The sequence below is a fragment of the Triturus cristatus genome, chromosome 8 (assembly GCF_964204655.1).
Source record: "Triturus cristatus chromosome 8, aTriCri1.1, whole genome shotgun sequence".
Classification (NCBI taxonomy): domain Eukaryota; kingdom Metazoa; phylum Chordata; class Amphibia; order Caudata; family Salamandridae; genus Triturus; species Triturus cristatus.
The window spans coordinates 31,555,016-31,572,059 of record NC_140591.1 but is presented as its reverse complement, the minus strand read 5'-3'; the positions used below and the strand labels follow the sequence as shown (position 1 = coordinate 31,572,059).

Genomic DNA, 17,044 nt, shown 5'->3' with positions numbered 1-17,044 from the left:
TGTACCTTTTAGAAGCTCCTCCCTGCAGAGTGGCCTCAAAGGTGTTCCACACACGACAAAGAACTGGAAGCAATACCTCTGGTTCCCATCATTTGAAGTTTGAGATGGAAGAAGGTATCAAATGCTCCCCGTGCCTCCTTTCAGTTCAACTTTCAACAAATCTCTTGCAGTGCACCCCCCCCACCTCAAATAAAAAGCTGTCATTATGCTGCACCCATGGTGTGCAGTGAAACAGATTGACCCTTTTTCTGCTTCCCTTTCTGAGGTTCTTCTCTTTATCCATCCTTCTGCCCAGCATGGCTCTGCTCTGAGCACTCAAAAGAACTCTCTTTATGCTAGCTCAGCATTTCGGAGGATTCCTGACCAGCCACCCTTCTTAAAATCCCCTATTGTAGATCGGTTCTTGAAAGGTTTGCAATACATGTTTCCACCTTCACCTTTCATCATGCCTCAGTGGGACCATAATCTTGACTTAACTGTTCTGATGTGTGCTTCCTTTGAGCCATTGTACTGGTGTCCCCACAGGCTTCTTACCATCAAGACAGCCTCCCTGGTGGCAATAACATCAGCCCGGAGGGGCAGTGAGCTTCAGGCCTCGTCATCCAAGCCTCGATACCTGAACATCTACACAAGACAAGCTGGTTTAATGGACTGGAGCTTCCTTGCTGCTCAAAGTTGTCACTCCCTTTCATGTAGGCCGGTCACTCCCTTTCATGTAGGCCGGTCACTCCCTTTCATGTAGGCCAGTCCATCACCCTGCCAACTTTTTATGCTCTACCACATCACTCCAAGGAAGATAAGCTACTTCAGGGTCTGGACACAAAAAGAGCTTTGTCGTTGTACCTTGACCGCACAAAAGAGTTCCGGGTGGATGACCAACTCTTCATGAGGTATGTAGGAACAAAGTTTGGAAAAGCCCTACAGAAGTGCACCATCTCTCATTGGATCAAGCTCTGCATTAAAACCTACTACGCATTGGCCAAGAAGTAACCCCCTGAGGCCTTGCATACTCATTCCACCAGAGCCAAGGCTGCGACCACTGCCTCAACACACGGAGTTCTGGCCTTGGACCTCTGCCAGGCAGCAAGGTATCCCCGCACACATTCACCAAACACTATGGATGGGAATAGTACCGGTCTGTTCCTGCAGGACTTATTAGTGTGAAATTGTTTCACAGGCTGACCTCCAGAGAGGCTTTCTTTGGGTATCTATCGAGGGTAAGGAATTTACGGTTAGAAGTCTCTATCAGATGAACAAGTTACTTACCTCAGGTAACACCGTATCTGGTAGAGACCCTATCTAGCTGTAGATTCCTTACCATCCCCACCAAGCCTTCCTGATCCGTGAACAGATTTCTAGGGACATGGCTTTCCCCTTTCAAGGGGAAAACAAACAATCCGTTGGAAGAGGGTATCCTAATGATATAGAACTATAGAAAAGGCTTAGGATGAATTATTGCTAAAAGAACTCTGAGAATGGATGTGTTATCCAATGACAAAATATACCGTCTTTTTTCTTGTCTCTCTGTAATTTGCCTGTTGCGTTGTTAGGTGTCCGAACTGAGGAGGGAATTGTTAATTGGATGTGAAACGTGTTCTACATGAATTGTGGTTTATGATATTAGACAGTTGTATGTCTATTTTTAATTGCATTAGAATGTGTTTTTAATAAACTTGATGTAAACGTTTTTAAATATGGAATAACGTGTTTGTTCTGGTTTTTCAAGTTGAAGTCCGCGTTCCAACACATGGGCTCAGAAATTGGGGTGTGAAGAACTGAACTTATTGTTGAACTTATTATTTGTGCCAAGGGACAATTCATTCTCTCTCCCTTTCCCCTTTCAAGGCCCTAGTTTTCCACACCAGTTGAGTGCATCTTGTACTCGAGTTTGCCGCACGGTGCAGATCTGCGGCAATGACTATTTGTGTGGTACTAGCACCAGGACACCCATTAGGGTAATGGCTGTGCTTCATGAATGTTTTTTTTAATTTATTTATTGACGCAGGCAGGCTCGGTTGGGAAAAGCTTGGCTCAGCCGAGAAATGTGCTATGATTTCAGAGGGAGTGGTCACCTTGAAACTGTCCCACAGTGTAACTCATGGACAGTGCAGGCAGCAAGCTTGGTCCTTTGCGTCTCATTAAGGGGTGGAGCGATGGTGGGACACCACCAGGGAGGATGGGTGCCAGTCTAATCAAAATAAACAATCCCACTCTTTAAATCCTTGCATATCTGAGGAAAGGATTGCACAAATGGTGCTAGAACCATCCAGAATTGATGCACCCTTGTCCGTATCTGGGGACCCTTGGCTTGTATTCTGGACTTCAGTAGACTCTCTTCCGACTGCTCTACAGACCAGTAGAGGGCGGTACTTTTAGGGTCCCACGAAAGAGAGATCCCAAGGACTTCTTTGGACTGCAGCCCTTCATATAACCAGGCACTACAAAAAGCAGTCCAAGCTCTACCAGTTTCCAATGTGTTGGATATTGGGGCGTCACCTACGCATTTAAGAAACAGCCTAACGCCGTCACAAAAACCTGCTTCTTGCAAGAAGATCAATCAATTTTAGCAAAGAGGGATCCTAGAGCCGTCTCAAGCCGCAGCCCTGTTTTGATCAAGGGTACTCATGTCATACAATGCTCCAGTTTATGAGTCTAAGTTAAGCTTCATCCAACTCTGGATCCAACACCTTCCTGGATAAAAACTGCCACCAGCGAAGGACTGTGCGAAAGAAACCAGGATTCATATTGTCTGCATCTGCCCCATCTTGTTACCCGAGAGAGTTGGTAAGAGCGATTTTCAATCAAAAAAGATACGATCATGTAGACAACCCCTCATCACGGGCACACGCAACTAAATGCACGAATTGCCACATTTTGGGCAGTTTATAGAACAAAGGTAAAAGGTCTGCTGGAAAAGACGCTCACAGACACGCACGGCCACCTTAGTACTTTTCAGTTCCATTAATTGGGCAGCAATGACAACATGGACATATGCAGCCATATCAGTTTTATTAATTGCGCCCGAGAGCATGCTAGGAATGTGCGGTGAGGATATGGAGGGTCACTTTAGTATTCACGAGCTGGCCAGCAAAGTGATTATGGATACGTTTCGTCACTAACAGTTTTAATAACGTGGACTGTTTAAAGTTCTTGTTGAAAAACAGCACCTGGTATTGTTTAGTTTTTAAAATTGTGCGTTTCGTATCGCCAGATAAAATGTGGGGATGTGCAATCGTTTCAATGAACTGTGCGCTTTTAAAAAATACATTTACATTTCATTGACTTCTGTGCACTGGTCCGGACTAAGCAATACAGGCGCTAGGGAGTGCGGACCCAGAGAGAGACTGGTCAGGGAGGATCATGGGGACGCTGGTGCCAAGAATTCATCCAGTCAAGAGGCCACCAGTGCTGTCTAAGCTCTTGTAGCCAAAATAACCCAGAATCCGTGCTTGAAATGTTTAGGGTCACTGGGCCCCATCATACCGCCCGTGGTAGCCCCATGCAACCAGCCCTGGCAATATTGGTACCTAAAGGAGGCCAACGCAACAAAGACTCTTACACATGAAACCCCTTTGTTGCTTTTCTTTGGTATCCCAGAGGCCTTGGGTTCCTGACCAACCAAAATAACCTACGCATGATCGTTCGGTTTGCTCTGGGGACCCATGAGGATTTTGGCCCGCTTCAACTCTTCCGGACCTAAATCCTCCAGGCAGTCTGAAGCGCTAAATCTGGACTATTCCATTAGAGGTGGAGGAACCTGGTTAGTTGTCCGCACGGCCAGTGTGGGAGTAAGAAACTAGCCACTTACACCCGGGGTGCAACAAGGAAGCATCAGGGAGGGAAGAAGAGCCAGCCCCGCTAACTGGCATGGAGAACCCCGCGTCAGGCAGTGGGGATCCGGCAAACACGTCATCGTCGGTGCCCTAAGAGGGGAGAGGCACCCATCTTGAAAGGTCATTGCATCTGCTGGTTCATTAAAAAGGAAGAAGAAGAAAAGTCAGTCTTGACCACCTGTGCCATGGATGTATCAAAGACGAGGCATTGGGGCCAACTAGCACCCGCACGATGCTCTGGGCCTAAAAAAAACCTCCAGATTTTTGGGGGTTGTTATCAGAGGGGCAGGGAACACCCACGCTCTTCTGTTTATCTTCTCTGGCGACCTGGAGTTGTGGTGAGCCCCCACACGCCTAATGTGCAGAGAAAAAGCTTATGGGGCCCCGAGTCTCCCAGAAGAGAGAAAATCCGTGACCATGATGAGAACTGGGGTTCACTGGCAAATCGTTCCTGGGGAAGCGCAATGGTGTTTCCTGTTGTGGGTCCCGAGTGCTTGCTTTGTTGTTTACATGTTCATCAGCCCTGTCAGGAGCAAAGACGTTCTGATGGTTAATAATCGATGTTACTCAATAAACTTCTAGTGTTCCATATAATGTTGTCAAAGGCTGTAGGTCTGCTTTTAACATTGTGATTCCTCCTTGGCAATGCTAGCGGACCTGTCTTTTAAGAAGTGCTTTACTTCGTATGATTTCTTCTAGGCACTATAGGTTTTAGTCTGGATCCAGGGGGTTATTTGCCCACGGTCATCTTATTTTAGTGTGGGCCCTTTAGGAGAGCATCCGAATGGGTTTTCTACCTTCTATTTCAGACACGTTTATATGTATTAAAATATTTTTCCTTAATAAAAGCCATGATAAAATAATCATTAATGAAGTGTTATTTGACAAATTGATGATTTCTGAGTTTACAGCCTGGAGCACCCCCCTGGGTCAGCGTTCAACCACTCTGCTCTGCCTGGCTATGCAGCGAGTCAAGCGCTGAAGGGGGTGTCTGGCTCCCAGTTTAGGGACCGGCAGTAGGGGGGCACCAGCGATGAACATCTCCGGTGACACCATTGAGGGGAAGTATTTGGGACATCCTGTACACTATCCATGCAGTGTCCTTCAGAAGTGACATTATAAACTTAAGGGGGCGGGGTGGTCTTATTCCAATGCAAACATCTCATTATGCATCGTACATTCTACTCTAATGCTCGTTCTTTAGCTTCTCTGGGATTCAGTGTATCCCCCTTAGCTCCCAGGAATCTTTGAAGTCATTTCTTGATGATGGGACACGTGATCACGGGTGGGGTGGCTGAGCCTGCCACGTTTACGGCTGATGTTGATGTATAGAGAGTCGCTTTCACAGAGGGAGCGCGTGCTTTCTTGCAATGCCAAAGGAATAAAAGAGGCCATGGCTATATGCAGTACGGTAAAGGAGCCCTCAGAGACAAACAATAGAACTTGACTTCACATCTCAAATGCCCAGTGGGGTATCAACAGGGGGTGGGACGCGTCCGCGTCCCCCCCACTCTTAACTGCGGCCGTTGGGCAGGAATCGCCAGCAACCCCCCCCCCCCCCCCCCACGCTCTTACCTGCAGCCGTCATGGGTCGCACAGGAAGAGCCAGGAACGCCCCCTGCTCTTACGGGCGGACGCGCGGCAAGAGCAGTTACCGCCATGGGCGGCATAAGTTCCAGCTACGCCACTGCAAATACCCCAAGATTGGGGCAAGATACAACTCGCAGCGAGATCCTTGTACCATGCCAAGGGAGAAGATGCCCACCAAGCACACATGGGCAACTAGAGGAGCAGCCGGGCAAGGATTCCCAAACCCCCACACCCATCACACGGCATGTGAATCTCACAATTTGTCTCAACGACCAATCCTATCCACCGAAAAGGATTACTGCCTTCTGCTAATGTTGATAAGAAACCATTCTTGAACACATCCTACAGTTCAGGGGTGAACCTTAGCAGCTCAATTGCTTCTTTGTCATTCCCCTGTGTAAAATAATAACTATATTTTATCCCAACAGCTTCAGAAAATGGCCATCCCATCACAGACGTTTCTATTTTGTTTCAAGGCCCTACAGAGAGTCTGCTCAAGCTACAACCTTATGAATTAACAGAGAGCAAAACAGCTCCCTTACCTAGATTGTCTCCACACTTAACAAAAACAGGCCGCCCACTTGGTCTTACCCAAATCTAATGCGGCCATTAATATCTTGGGACAATTAGACTGGATACATATATGGTAGAGGTGTCAGGAAGTCCAATCCAGCTCTGTCCTTGTGTTGAACTTTCCTCTTGAGTTTCTCAGTCTTGTTTTTAAAAACACCTGTCGCTTTTCAGACCCTTCCTATGCAAGTTAAATCCTGGAGAGGTCGGCTACGTAACGTTCGTTCTTAACATCCACATTACATCAACCAACAATATTATTGACCCGTCAGGAGCTTAATTTCTTTCCTATTTTCTGCTCGATTAGCAACATCACAGATGACAAGTTAGCAACTGTGACCTGGATAAACCACAGCCGCATCAGTTTCAGCATACCCATCCCACAAACACCAAAGACCTACCAACACTGAACTCTAGAAAAGCATTACAGAAGAGGACTAGGCTTCCTCCTTTCTGAAAACACCAGCAACTTGCTTAAAGCCAGCAAGAACCTAAACAGCTGGATCACTGCATGCACCAATACCCTGGCCCCCCTTAAGCACTACCCATTGGCAAGATCCCTACCCAGGGGAGCTGGTACACAAAAGGAACTCCAGCTGGCCGAGGAAACACCACTGCAATCAACTGGAGTGCAAATGAAGAACAAGTCAAGACACCACAGATGAAGACTTCTTCAAATCCACCCTAAGATTCTACCACCAACAGGACACCAAGCACACTGCTCTGGCAGACCACATCAACGCCAGCACAAATAGGTGCAAATAAATCTTTGCAATCATGAAAGATTTCACAATGCAATCTACTGCCTCCTGCAACATTACCCCCTTGCTAGACCGTGTGCAACAAGCTCTCAGAATTCTTCCTTAACAAAATCACCTTCACATACGTAAACTTTGACCCTCAAACACTATCAACCTCCCATCATGGCCTAAGAACAAACCATGACCTTGTGGCCCTTTGTCACCATGGTCAAACGCTCCTACAGATTAGTGTAGTACCAACACCCATCCTCAACCTCTCCATCGACTCATCCACATGGCTGCGATACCTGAAAGACTTGATCCGTGTCCGGCAGGCCCTGCTCTGGTTATCAATATGGAAAAACCCCCGAGTCCGTCCTAACAAGAGATATGGTACTGGACTGCTTCTCCCCGGATACAGCTTTGCAAATCCCCTGGATTGGTTATGTTGAGACCGTTTATAGTCGTATAGGGATGGAATCTCTTTTCCAGGATCCCACGACCTGTGTTTCACTAAATAAAAGGAGGGGACGGAGGCTTTTTTCCAGCTTGAGGAGTCTCAGTGCCTCAGGAGTCACCAGACATGTCCAACGGTCATAAGATATTTGGATTTATACGACACTGATAACATCTCTAATTATCTACGAACAGCTCACAGCAGATGGGAACGTTCACACTTATTTTGTTTTAGATCGGGCCCTGTTAAGTACCGGTTATGCTTTCCCCTGGGCTATACACAGCATCATGATTCCATATCTTGCCCATGTGAAGATGTTTCTAAACAGACTGCTTCATCTTATTTTCTGCAAGTTTTACTCACAATATTCAAAGTTGTTTTAACCCCTATTTTAAAGAAGTATTGTTATGACCTTAATCAATGCAGACCCACGCTTAGATTCTTATTACTTTTAAATAATGATGCATGGACTTCGATGCATTGATGAGATATGCTGCTGCAATTTGGTAATGTACAGGATATTTTATCTTTCTAGCTGAGGCATTTTATGTATTGGTCAAATCTTAAATTGTTATGATGTAAACTGTTGTTATCATTTTCTGTTTGTGAATAACTTTTATGGCTGCCACAATGCTGCCCAAAAACGTTTTGAATTGTATTGACGCTGCCACATTCCTGAACAATTGGAAACGCGCCAGGTCACATCCTGCTCAGGAATCCATCCACTGACCCAGTCCTGCTCTCCAACCACAGACCCATCTTCCTTTATGCCATACCCAAGCGAGTTCTTGGAGAAAGTAATCCACTGAAGCTTCGCCGACAACCTCAGCAACCACGGGCTCTTTGACTCCAAGCAGTCTGGATTCCGACCCAATGACAGTGCAGAAACAACACTCATCAATGCCACGGATCCTCGACAGAGGAGGCACGGCAGCCCTCATTCTCCGGGACCTCTCTGCAGCACGTGGCACAGACTCGCACACAATCCTCATCAGGCGCCAGCTGGAGATTCGCATCCAAGGACAAGCTCTGTGCTGGAGCTGCGCTTTCTTAACAGAAAGAACACAAGTTGTCAGACTGGCCTCTTACTCCTTGGAGTTCCGCACTCTAATCTGCAGAGTGCCTCACGGTTCATCGCTCAGCCCACCACGCATACATCATCCTTATAGCCAACATCGTCCATGCACATCGCATAAATATCCTCTCCTACACCGATGACCCGCAAATCATACTCTCCCTTTTGGACAAAATCCAAAACACAAGTTCACCACCTGCATGACGGGAATTGCCAACTGGCTGAAAGCGAACCCTCTCAACACAACAAGACAGAAAGAGAGATCTCTGGCAAGAACACCTCGCCGCGAGACGCCAACTGGTGGATGGCCGAACACGGATACATAGCCACGCCCAGCACCCATGCCAGGGACCTCAGAATCCTCAAACTGGACATAACCATATACGTCAACATCCTCACTGCATCCTGCTTCCACACTCTGAAGATGCGGAGGAAGATCTTTAAAAGGCTCCCAAGCAACATCAGGAAAATATTCATTCACACCCTAGTCACAAGCAAGTTGTACTACGAGAACACCCTTTAACACCAGGATCACCAAGCAACTCACCAGAAGAATGCAAACCATTCAGAACTCAGCAGCTAGACTGATCCTGAACAACCCACACAGAACGCACATCATTCTACACTGCAGGGACCACCACTGGGTCCCGATACAAAAAGCGCTCATTTCAAACTCCTCACACACTCATTTAAAGCACTACACAACTTAAGCCCCACTTACCTGAACAATCACATCTCCTTCTACTAACCTCCCAGACATCTTGCTCCGCAAGACTCATTTGCACACATCTCACGCATACACAGAACTAAATCAGGAGGACGGACATTCTAATATGTCGCTCCTATACCACAGAAAGACTTCCCACTCACATTAGAGCCTCGTCCTCTTCTTGAATTCTGCAAGAATCTAACAACCTCGCTTTTCAATAACCAATTCACTCTAGGCAGGGCTAGCCACATTCACCTACCTAGCACCCGGATACCCTCACTGGCGATAGTGCTCTTTACAAATCAACATAACAACAACACATTGAAGAAAACAGTCCATCCCTCCGTTAAGACCAAATGTAGGTTCTAAGCAGAACTATTTATCGACACAGGATTGTCCTAATTGTGCAATGCATGGCTCTCATCCTTGGTGTTCCGGCAAAGCTCAGGTGGGAGAGGGGCCTTCAGTGATACAAAAACTTGAACAGAAAGTATTTCCTTCCGTCAGATCTTGGCTGTATCAGAATTCTTGCTCTACCAAACTTGAGCACAAGAGATGTCTTGTATTTGGGCTCTATTTTACTGGTTTAAAAAGGTTGCAGTAAGGCTTTTCTTGAATGGGGCGAGCCAATGCTAATAGGTTGCTCTAAAGGCTGTCTCAAGGGCAGCAGCCTTTTTTTATCCTGGGCACTCCTGCTGCTGATGCCCAGTAGAGCCACATTTATGCCCTGCACTTGATTGTGGATGGGGGAGTGAAGAACTCCTGGCCTCTCCCTATCCATTAGGGATAAAGTTCCCTGGGGTAATTGTACCTACTTTTACAGCAGCTTTTGTGTGTCCTTCTGCGAACCATCCCTTTGTGCCCCTCTACCATAATATAACATGGCAAAAACCTTTCTTCTCCTGTTCAAAGCTGCTGTTCTCGCCCTTGATGTATGGACAGGGATATGAGCAACTTCTCCTCTGTGGTCACTTAAAACCAATTCTGCAGGCAGCTCCTCTCTCGATGGGGTTGGAGACTGGTTGGCTAGGAAGACAAAAGGGAGGCAGGCCCAGGTGTGAGCTACACCTGCAAGTGACATCCTTTGATGATATGCATGGGGCTGAGAACAACCCTCAGACCCTCCTGTCAAGGGGGGGGATCAAACTTTCTCCACAACCAAGGTCCTTGTCTCAGTTCTGGGGGCCAATTTACACACTATCAAGAAGCTATTCAGCTGCTGAGTGACAGCTGGAAGCTGAGGCACATGAGCTTCTAGAGGCTATAGGCATGTTAAAGGTGACCTTTCAAAAGTACCCTGTGTGAAATTGGACTTTAGCAATAAATTGGACTGTAATAAATATTCCAACAAGTCCAATAATCAACGTTAACTGGTTCTTAGGCAGAGATGACATTATTTAATTGTAATATTAACTCCCACTCCTATGGATATGCTAACCCTGCTGCCTTGAAAATAGCTCTTAGGGCCTTGTCGCTGTAGCTTTGCTTTAAAATGCCATGCACTGTAAGCATTAAGGCTTACTTAGGGCAGACTTGTTAACATTTAAAAGGAGGGTTTAGGGCTGTCAAAAGGGAGTTATTGTGAAAGGTCAAATGTACATTTAAACCTGCACAGGCACGTTACGGGTGGTGGGCCTGCCGTCACGTTGTGCACGGTCACTTTAGTGGTGGCTCAACAAGGGCTGCAGACCACTAGTGCCAATTAACGTACAGCCCCTGGGTAGACTTTGCACCGTACACTAGGGACTTATTCACAAGTTAAATGTGCTAGTTAGGAACTATCGCCAAGTTCAGCACGTTTTAGGGGTTCGCAGCACATGCACTGTGGCCTGGTTAGCACAGTGCCTTTTGCACAGAGTCAAACCAGCAGCACCAGCCCAAACAAAACAGGGGAGGTCATGCAAACGGAGGCATTCTATTACATCAATCATAGTGTATCATACAACTGGCATCACATGTGCAGAATGCTGCACTTCAGACTAACCTGGCAACACTTTCATGCTAGGGTGATATGGAAGTTTGACGGGAGTGCATAAGTCTTCATTGACTATTGCAGAACCCTCACTGGGGTCACCAAGCTCCTCGCCTTCTTTATAGAAGACGATTTTAGCATACTAGGTTTTTCTTTGCAGAGAGAGATATTGGGAGCCACAAGAGCTTAGAACAGCCTATGAGAGAATCGCGTCTTTCTGGCAGGAGCTACTGCAAGTTTTCTACCGGGACCTTTCAGACTTGTTCCCCTACACCTGTGGACCAGCGTTCGTCACCCCTCGCTTGGACAAACCCAGATTACCACAATGGCCGAGAGCTCAAAGCATTACGTGCATCTTTGGTCACCGCACTCAAAAGGATTCTATCCATGATGCAAGAGGAAAGGGCTCTGTCCATAGGCTACGACAAACCTGTCATGCAATACATTTACTCTCACATTTGATGAGAAGTGAAGAAACGGCCGAACCCTTGGCCGGGCCTGAAGCGTCGCCGTCCCAGACTCATCTCCAAAAGAAAACGACGGGAGTCCTCCATCTGTGGGATAGAAACAACATACGTTTGTAAGTTAACTAACGCATTTTAATGAGAAATGCAACAAACATGTTTTGTATAAAATAAAGTATGATTTCTGATGTCATTTGTTCGCTTTTTAAAGTCCACAAAAGGTGCAAGGTTGAGAGAGGGTAGATTTTATATCAACAAGGTCATTGGTCCTGGTTCTGGGAGACACCACGTTTAGCAGTCATGACTGTGCAACCTCATAAAAGGTCCGGCGGGTTGCACCATGATTCTCCCACACTCTGCCTTTTTTCCTCCTCGGTATATAATGCACAGAGAATGCAAAGTTACGACAATGCTTTCATAAAAATGTTACACCCCTGGTGAGTGCAGCCTAAAACTCACACCAGGGCCAGTGTAAACAATCTATAGGACTATTATTGGGGTTCAATGTAAACATCTGAGTTCGAAAGAGCAATGTTCAGGCAAATTCTAACCTCTTGCAACATTTGGGTCAAAAATCTTCATTTTGAAATAGGGGTATTACACCGATTTGGCAACCTCTTAAGAATGACAGTGAGGCTAGACTGCTCGATAGAGAACCAATAATCAACGTTACGAGGCGCACAATGTACAGCAAAGATACATCACTGCCCTGGATGCCAGGATGTCTACCTACATATCTACCTGGAGTCTGTAGACTGGCACTGTGGGCACTTGGTGAAACTTCCATTTTATGATGCTTGGCTAAGAGCTCAGTAGACAGCTCAAATGTCCAGTTTTCAAAATGATAGGATTTCTTAAATTCATATAGAGTGTCATCTAATGCGCGCTAATAGTTTCAATTAAAAAAAATTAATATTCATTTCGACTACCACAATAATAAAACAGCAGCACTTCACAAGCCACACAGAAATGGGTTAGAGGTGTGCCCTATGCCTATAGACGCACAGCATCAACCTGCCCGCCACCATCCAAAGACAGCAAATCTAGCCACGGCTGACCCGCTCTGGCAGTTTGTCTAGTGGAATACTGGCAAGAACGCAGCTCCGCGAGGACAGAACGAGCAATCCTTTTATAGAAGTTAAAGCATTGCACAGTGCCCCCAGTCAGCACAACCAGCCGCCACCTGTTGCCCAACAATGGCCAACCAGCTTCTACTCAACCCCTCCAGAGCACATAAGGATGCCGCCATCTTACCTTCCATTACTCAAGGTTCTCAAACATTCAGTCTCTCTCACGGGTGGTCTCACATACACATCCAGGCGGTGTAGGCTCTTGAACCTTCCTCCCCCGCTCAAGCAGCAGAGATCGTATGCAGGTGCCGCTCAATCACCGTGTAAGAGCGAGAACGGTTATGAAACAGATGTTGCTGTCCTACACCTTCTCACCGGAGCCGCATAAGGCATATCCTAATGCATCCATGCCAATAGAGCTAACTCTGGCCTTGGTATCCATGCTAGTGGTACAGTGTCAAGGGCTCACTCGTCGCAGGACATTCTAAGCAGCGCCTGCAGCTGCTCTTAAATGAAAGCGAGCGCCTCCCCCAGGTTGACGCAACTGCTGTAGGGAGGCTAGACTCCAGACCGCAATGACCAATGTGGAATGACTGTAGTGTGGGCTGCTGAGAAATGTGAACTTCACTTCCAAGAAGCAATGACTGAAGGCGGTGGACCAATTACACCTCTGTGTACATGCTTTCTGTTAACGACAATGGCTCTAGCAGATGGTAAAAGGGGTTTTTAAGTGACATCTTAAATGCAAACACTTAAGAGAGTGCTTTTTAAGCCACAGGTTTAGAAGAGGCGCGCCAGTGGAACAGCTCCCCTTTAGTTTTAGGATTGCTTTTTTCCCCACTACTCTCTGGTCCAACAATATCTTTACAATCTTCTTCTGTCGCGATGCGTTGCAGCTTATTAACGTAAACGTCTTTTGCATGTTTCAGCGACTCATAGAAGAAAACCCATCATGTGTCCTTGCGGCGGATAATATTGTCGGAGCGTGCCATTCGATTGGGCCAATGAACGATTACCTATGCGGATACTGTCTCGCGAGACCCTCATAACCATGAATAACAAATCTTTTTAGGTTGAAATGTTTCCTTGTTAAATAAAGCACGAAACCTCTCTAGAGCCGTTGATGAAAAACATGCATCGCAAAATCCAACAGGCATGTGTGTGGTAATGCACAGGCTACCAAAAATGTGCACGTGCTGTTTGTGCGGCTTCTGTGCTCCATACCTTTTACCGTGTATCTATGTTCGTGCCATATTTTTTATTCCCTTCCGAGGTTGATAAAATTAGATCATTTAAACTGGATAATTTAAAAACCCTTCCTAGTCAGGCGCTGTTCATTCTCAGATGTATGCTGGAGTCGAATCAGGTCAGTTGGACCGCACACGCCCCTTTGCACTAATCCGAAGGAGGGCGGCGGCGTCTGAGCTGAATGCAATATTTCAGGATGGGATTTAGCACCGCTTTGGTTAGTTGCTATAAAGCATATCCATACATGTCAACCCTCCCGATTCAGCCGGGAGACTACCGATTCCAACGCTAGTCTTGATTCCTGTATGCAATAACTTCATTTCTTGTCAGGCTTCTGCAGACCGAGACCAGCCTTGTGTGACTCAGAGTATGCACTGCCAGTGACCTGTTCCTGCAGGCAAGGGCACAACATTTGTGTCACACTCTCTCAGGTTGCCATAGCACTTTCTCTGTGCTCCCGACAGGTAAGGTTTAAAAAAAACAACAACAAAAAAAAAAAACTATCTTTTCATTTAGTCCCAGTACATGACAATAGACCAGATTCAGGCCTCAGTAGAAGTCAATGGGAGAAATATATTCTCCCCATTATTATTTTTGTAATCTCTCACTTTTCCCATTATTGTAGGCAAATCAATTTGCAGGGGAAAAAACAGCGTCATCCCCAGAAAGAAACTGAGTCACTGTCAGAGAAATATAAGCAGCCGCGCCCCTTTCTTGTGTCTCAGAGGCACAGCTCGCGAGCCCAGGCATCCCCATGAAAAGCCGCCTCCACGTCATCGAGCGCGTGCGCGCCCGCGGGGCTGGCGCCTCACGTGCGCGAGGTTGTGTGCGCGCGCGGAGGCCAGAATGAATGTTACACCGGAGTACAGCAGGGCAAGACACTGCAGGGGTCGAAGCCACCGTTCTGTGACACTGGGACTTCGAATATAGGCTTTTTGTAACACATGATCGATTGCTGTACGACACTTAATGTTTACAGTGCGATGCCGATCACAGCTCACAGGATACGCGAGTTTGTTAAAGGTACCAATGGAATCAGGGAACGCTTTACAGAAACGCATCACTGACACATAAAAAATAAAAAGAACACGGCGATCCATTGACAGCATTTCCGCTGTCTTGCAGTCTGGCAATGTCTGGCATACATGTACGTCATTATTTGTTGGCTTTACGTAAAATGTGGAAAAACAGATGTTCTTTGCTTTCAACCGTGTAAGGCAGGTCACTTTCAGTTTCTTTTTTGTTACATACGCAGAAAGAGTACACAGCGTGAATCAGTTTGCTCACATTTAAGTGCGGGGTTCTTAGGACCAGAGTTTCTCTGCTAAATTCTCGGGGTGTTCTTATTTTATGATGTTTAAATTTGTGACATAAAATGCAAAAAAGCACGGGCCGCATGCCTAAACCTTTCATGGTTAAGCCATCCAGTCCATATTGCACAAGCAGCAGAATTCGCCTCACTTTTTGCACCAGTACAAAGTTTCTTTCACAGCTCTCGGGGTCCTGGTAACGGGGAGCCATGTGGCCGCCCTTCCAAAAGACTGGTGTCCATTGTAGGTTTCCTAAGTGAACGCCCCATTGCTGCGATTGTGCGCCCGAGGCGGGAGTTTTTGTCTAACTGGTCTTAGTCCCCACCTGACTGGTGCACACTAAAATATTCAAATCCCTGAATTAAGAGATACTGTGCTCAGCAGCCTCCAGACCCAATCGCTGAAGCCTACACAGTGTGGATGTGGGCTCTAGCCAATCAAAGAGCAGAGTGACAGGTGGCCGCTTCACCCTCACAGGGCGGCAAAGGTGGTAGACGAATCATTTACAAGGAAACCCGCTAGAGTAACACTAAGCGGCGGACAAAGCCAGTCATCATTTAAGGCCTCTCCAACCCAATGCAAATGTCACAGACTCACATTGATTCAATGGGATCAGGTTGGTGTTGAGGTAGGGGCTGCTTCACAGTGGTGGGAGGAGACTGGGAGACGGCACGCTGGACATCCACACGTAACAATTCGTCACGGTCACAGAATGAGTTGGTCAATCATTCCAAGCACGGTGCTCCGTGCACCCGGCTGGCAAGAGCGCAGTTCATGCTTCATGGACGTTGGACCATTAGGAGGCTGAAATGAGCAGGATAGGTCGCAAGGCTTATAGTCTTCACCTTGAGCCGGAGAAGAGACTTACATGGCACGAGCGCCACTCATTCTGATCTTATTAGTATGGTTTCTTACTCAACAGACCTCAAGCCATAAAACACCCCAGTGCTGTACATCAGGAGACGGGGCTACAATGTTTAGGAATGGGGTGCCCTCTGTGCTGGCATCCATGAGGTACATAGTTCCGGACAAGGAGTCCCGTGGAAAGGATGGTCTTCTTCATCGTCCTAAAGTGGAAAAGGGAAGTTGCTGCTCTCCTGACCCGTGTGGATCAGGGATTGCAGATCCTACGTGCATTCCTATATACAGAAACTGGTTCGGCCACCACGAGGTGGGCAGCGGTTGCAGAACCCCAGCACGATTCTTCATAGCTGGATAAACACCCAGATCACCACCGGAGAGTTTCTATTCTCAGCACCTCCGACACCAACCACCTCTAAAAGTGGTCCTTACACACCCTGGGCACTTCTACCCTCCATGAAACCCTCTCTCTTCCTGTTGGGTAATGCCATTCTCCCACTACCATGCACCCCCTCATCTACAGCGGGCCACTGTTTTGTAGGTAGGTTACTCACAAGCTCGTACATTGGGTGAGTTAGATCTGGAGGCTTGTGCACCTGTTGTGTAAATGATATGGAACAGCACTGCAACTACCCGTTTCCTGACCTAGCACTCACTCCATTGCGGCTCATGGAAAGCCAATACCGGAAGTGCTTGTATGCACTCAGTGTCAGATGAAAAGGCAGAGCTGGAAGATCCCGGTGCAGATCCGATTCAGAGATTTCATTCTCCAAAGGTCGCTAAACTGAGAACTCATCGTATTAGGAGGGAGTAACTTTTGTTTTAGGGCTTCATTGCTGCCAGACTGAGACAGCAAGAGGTAAGTAAGACAAGTTCTTTCTTTGCGAGAAGAGAGTAAAACCTACAACATCCAAGAAACTGGAAACGAGGTGTTTTTACATTTCCTACTACTGTACGTCCATGCACTCTCCGCTATGGAAACGCCACTGACATCGAAAGCCATCTTATGCCAGGAGATCATTCAGCACGGCTCTCGGTGACGTGCACTGGCTGCCAGGGTTGCGGCCGCACCCACACAGCCCATGGCTGAAGTGGAGCGGCCACACCCTACTCATCGCGGCACGTGGCCGGTGCAAAACAGGGCG

General features: G+C 47.0%; 1 protein-coding gene across 1 annotated transcript in view; it reads right to left on the bottom strand.

The window, feature by feature from the left end:
- C8H6orf132 (chromosome 8 C6orf132 homolog) overlaps nt 1–17,044 on the bottom strand; it is a 151,558-nt gene that overhangs the window by 78,639 nt on the left and 55,875 nt on the right. Inside the window, exon 2 of the mRNA XM_085620795.1 lies at nt 11,403–11,500. Within this exon, the coding sequence (XP_085476921.1) occupies nt 11,403–11,500 (98 nt within the window). The remainder of the gene's footprint in view (nt 1–11,402; nt 11,501–17,044) is intronic.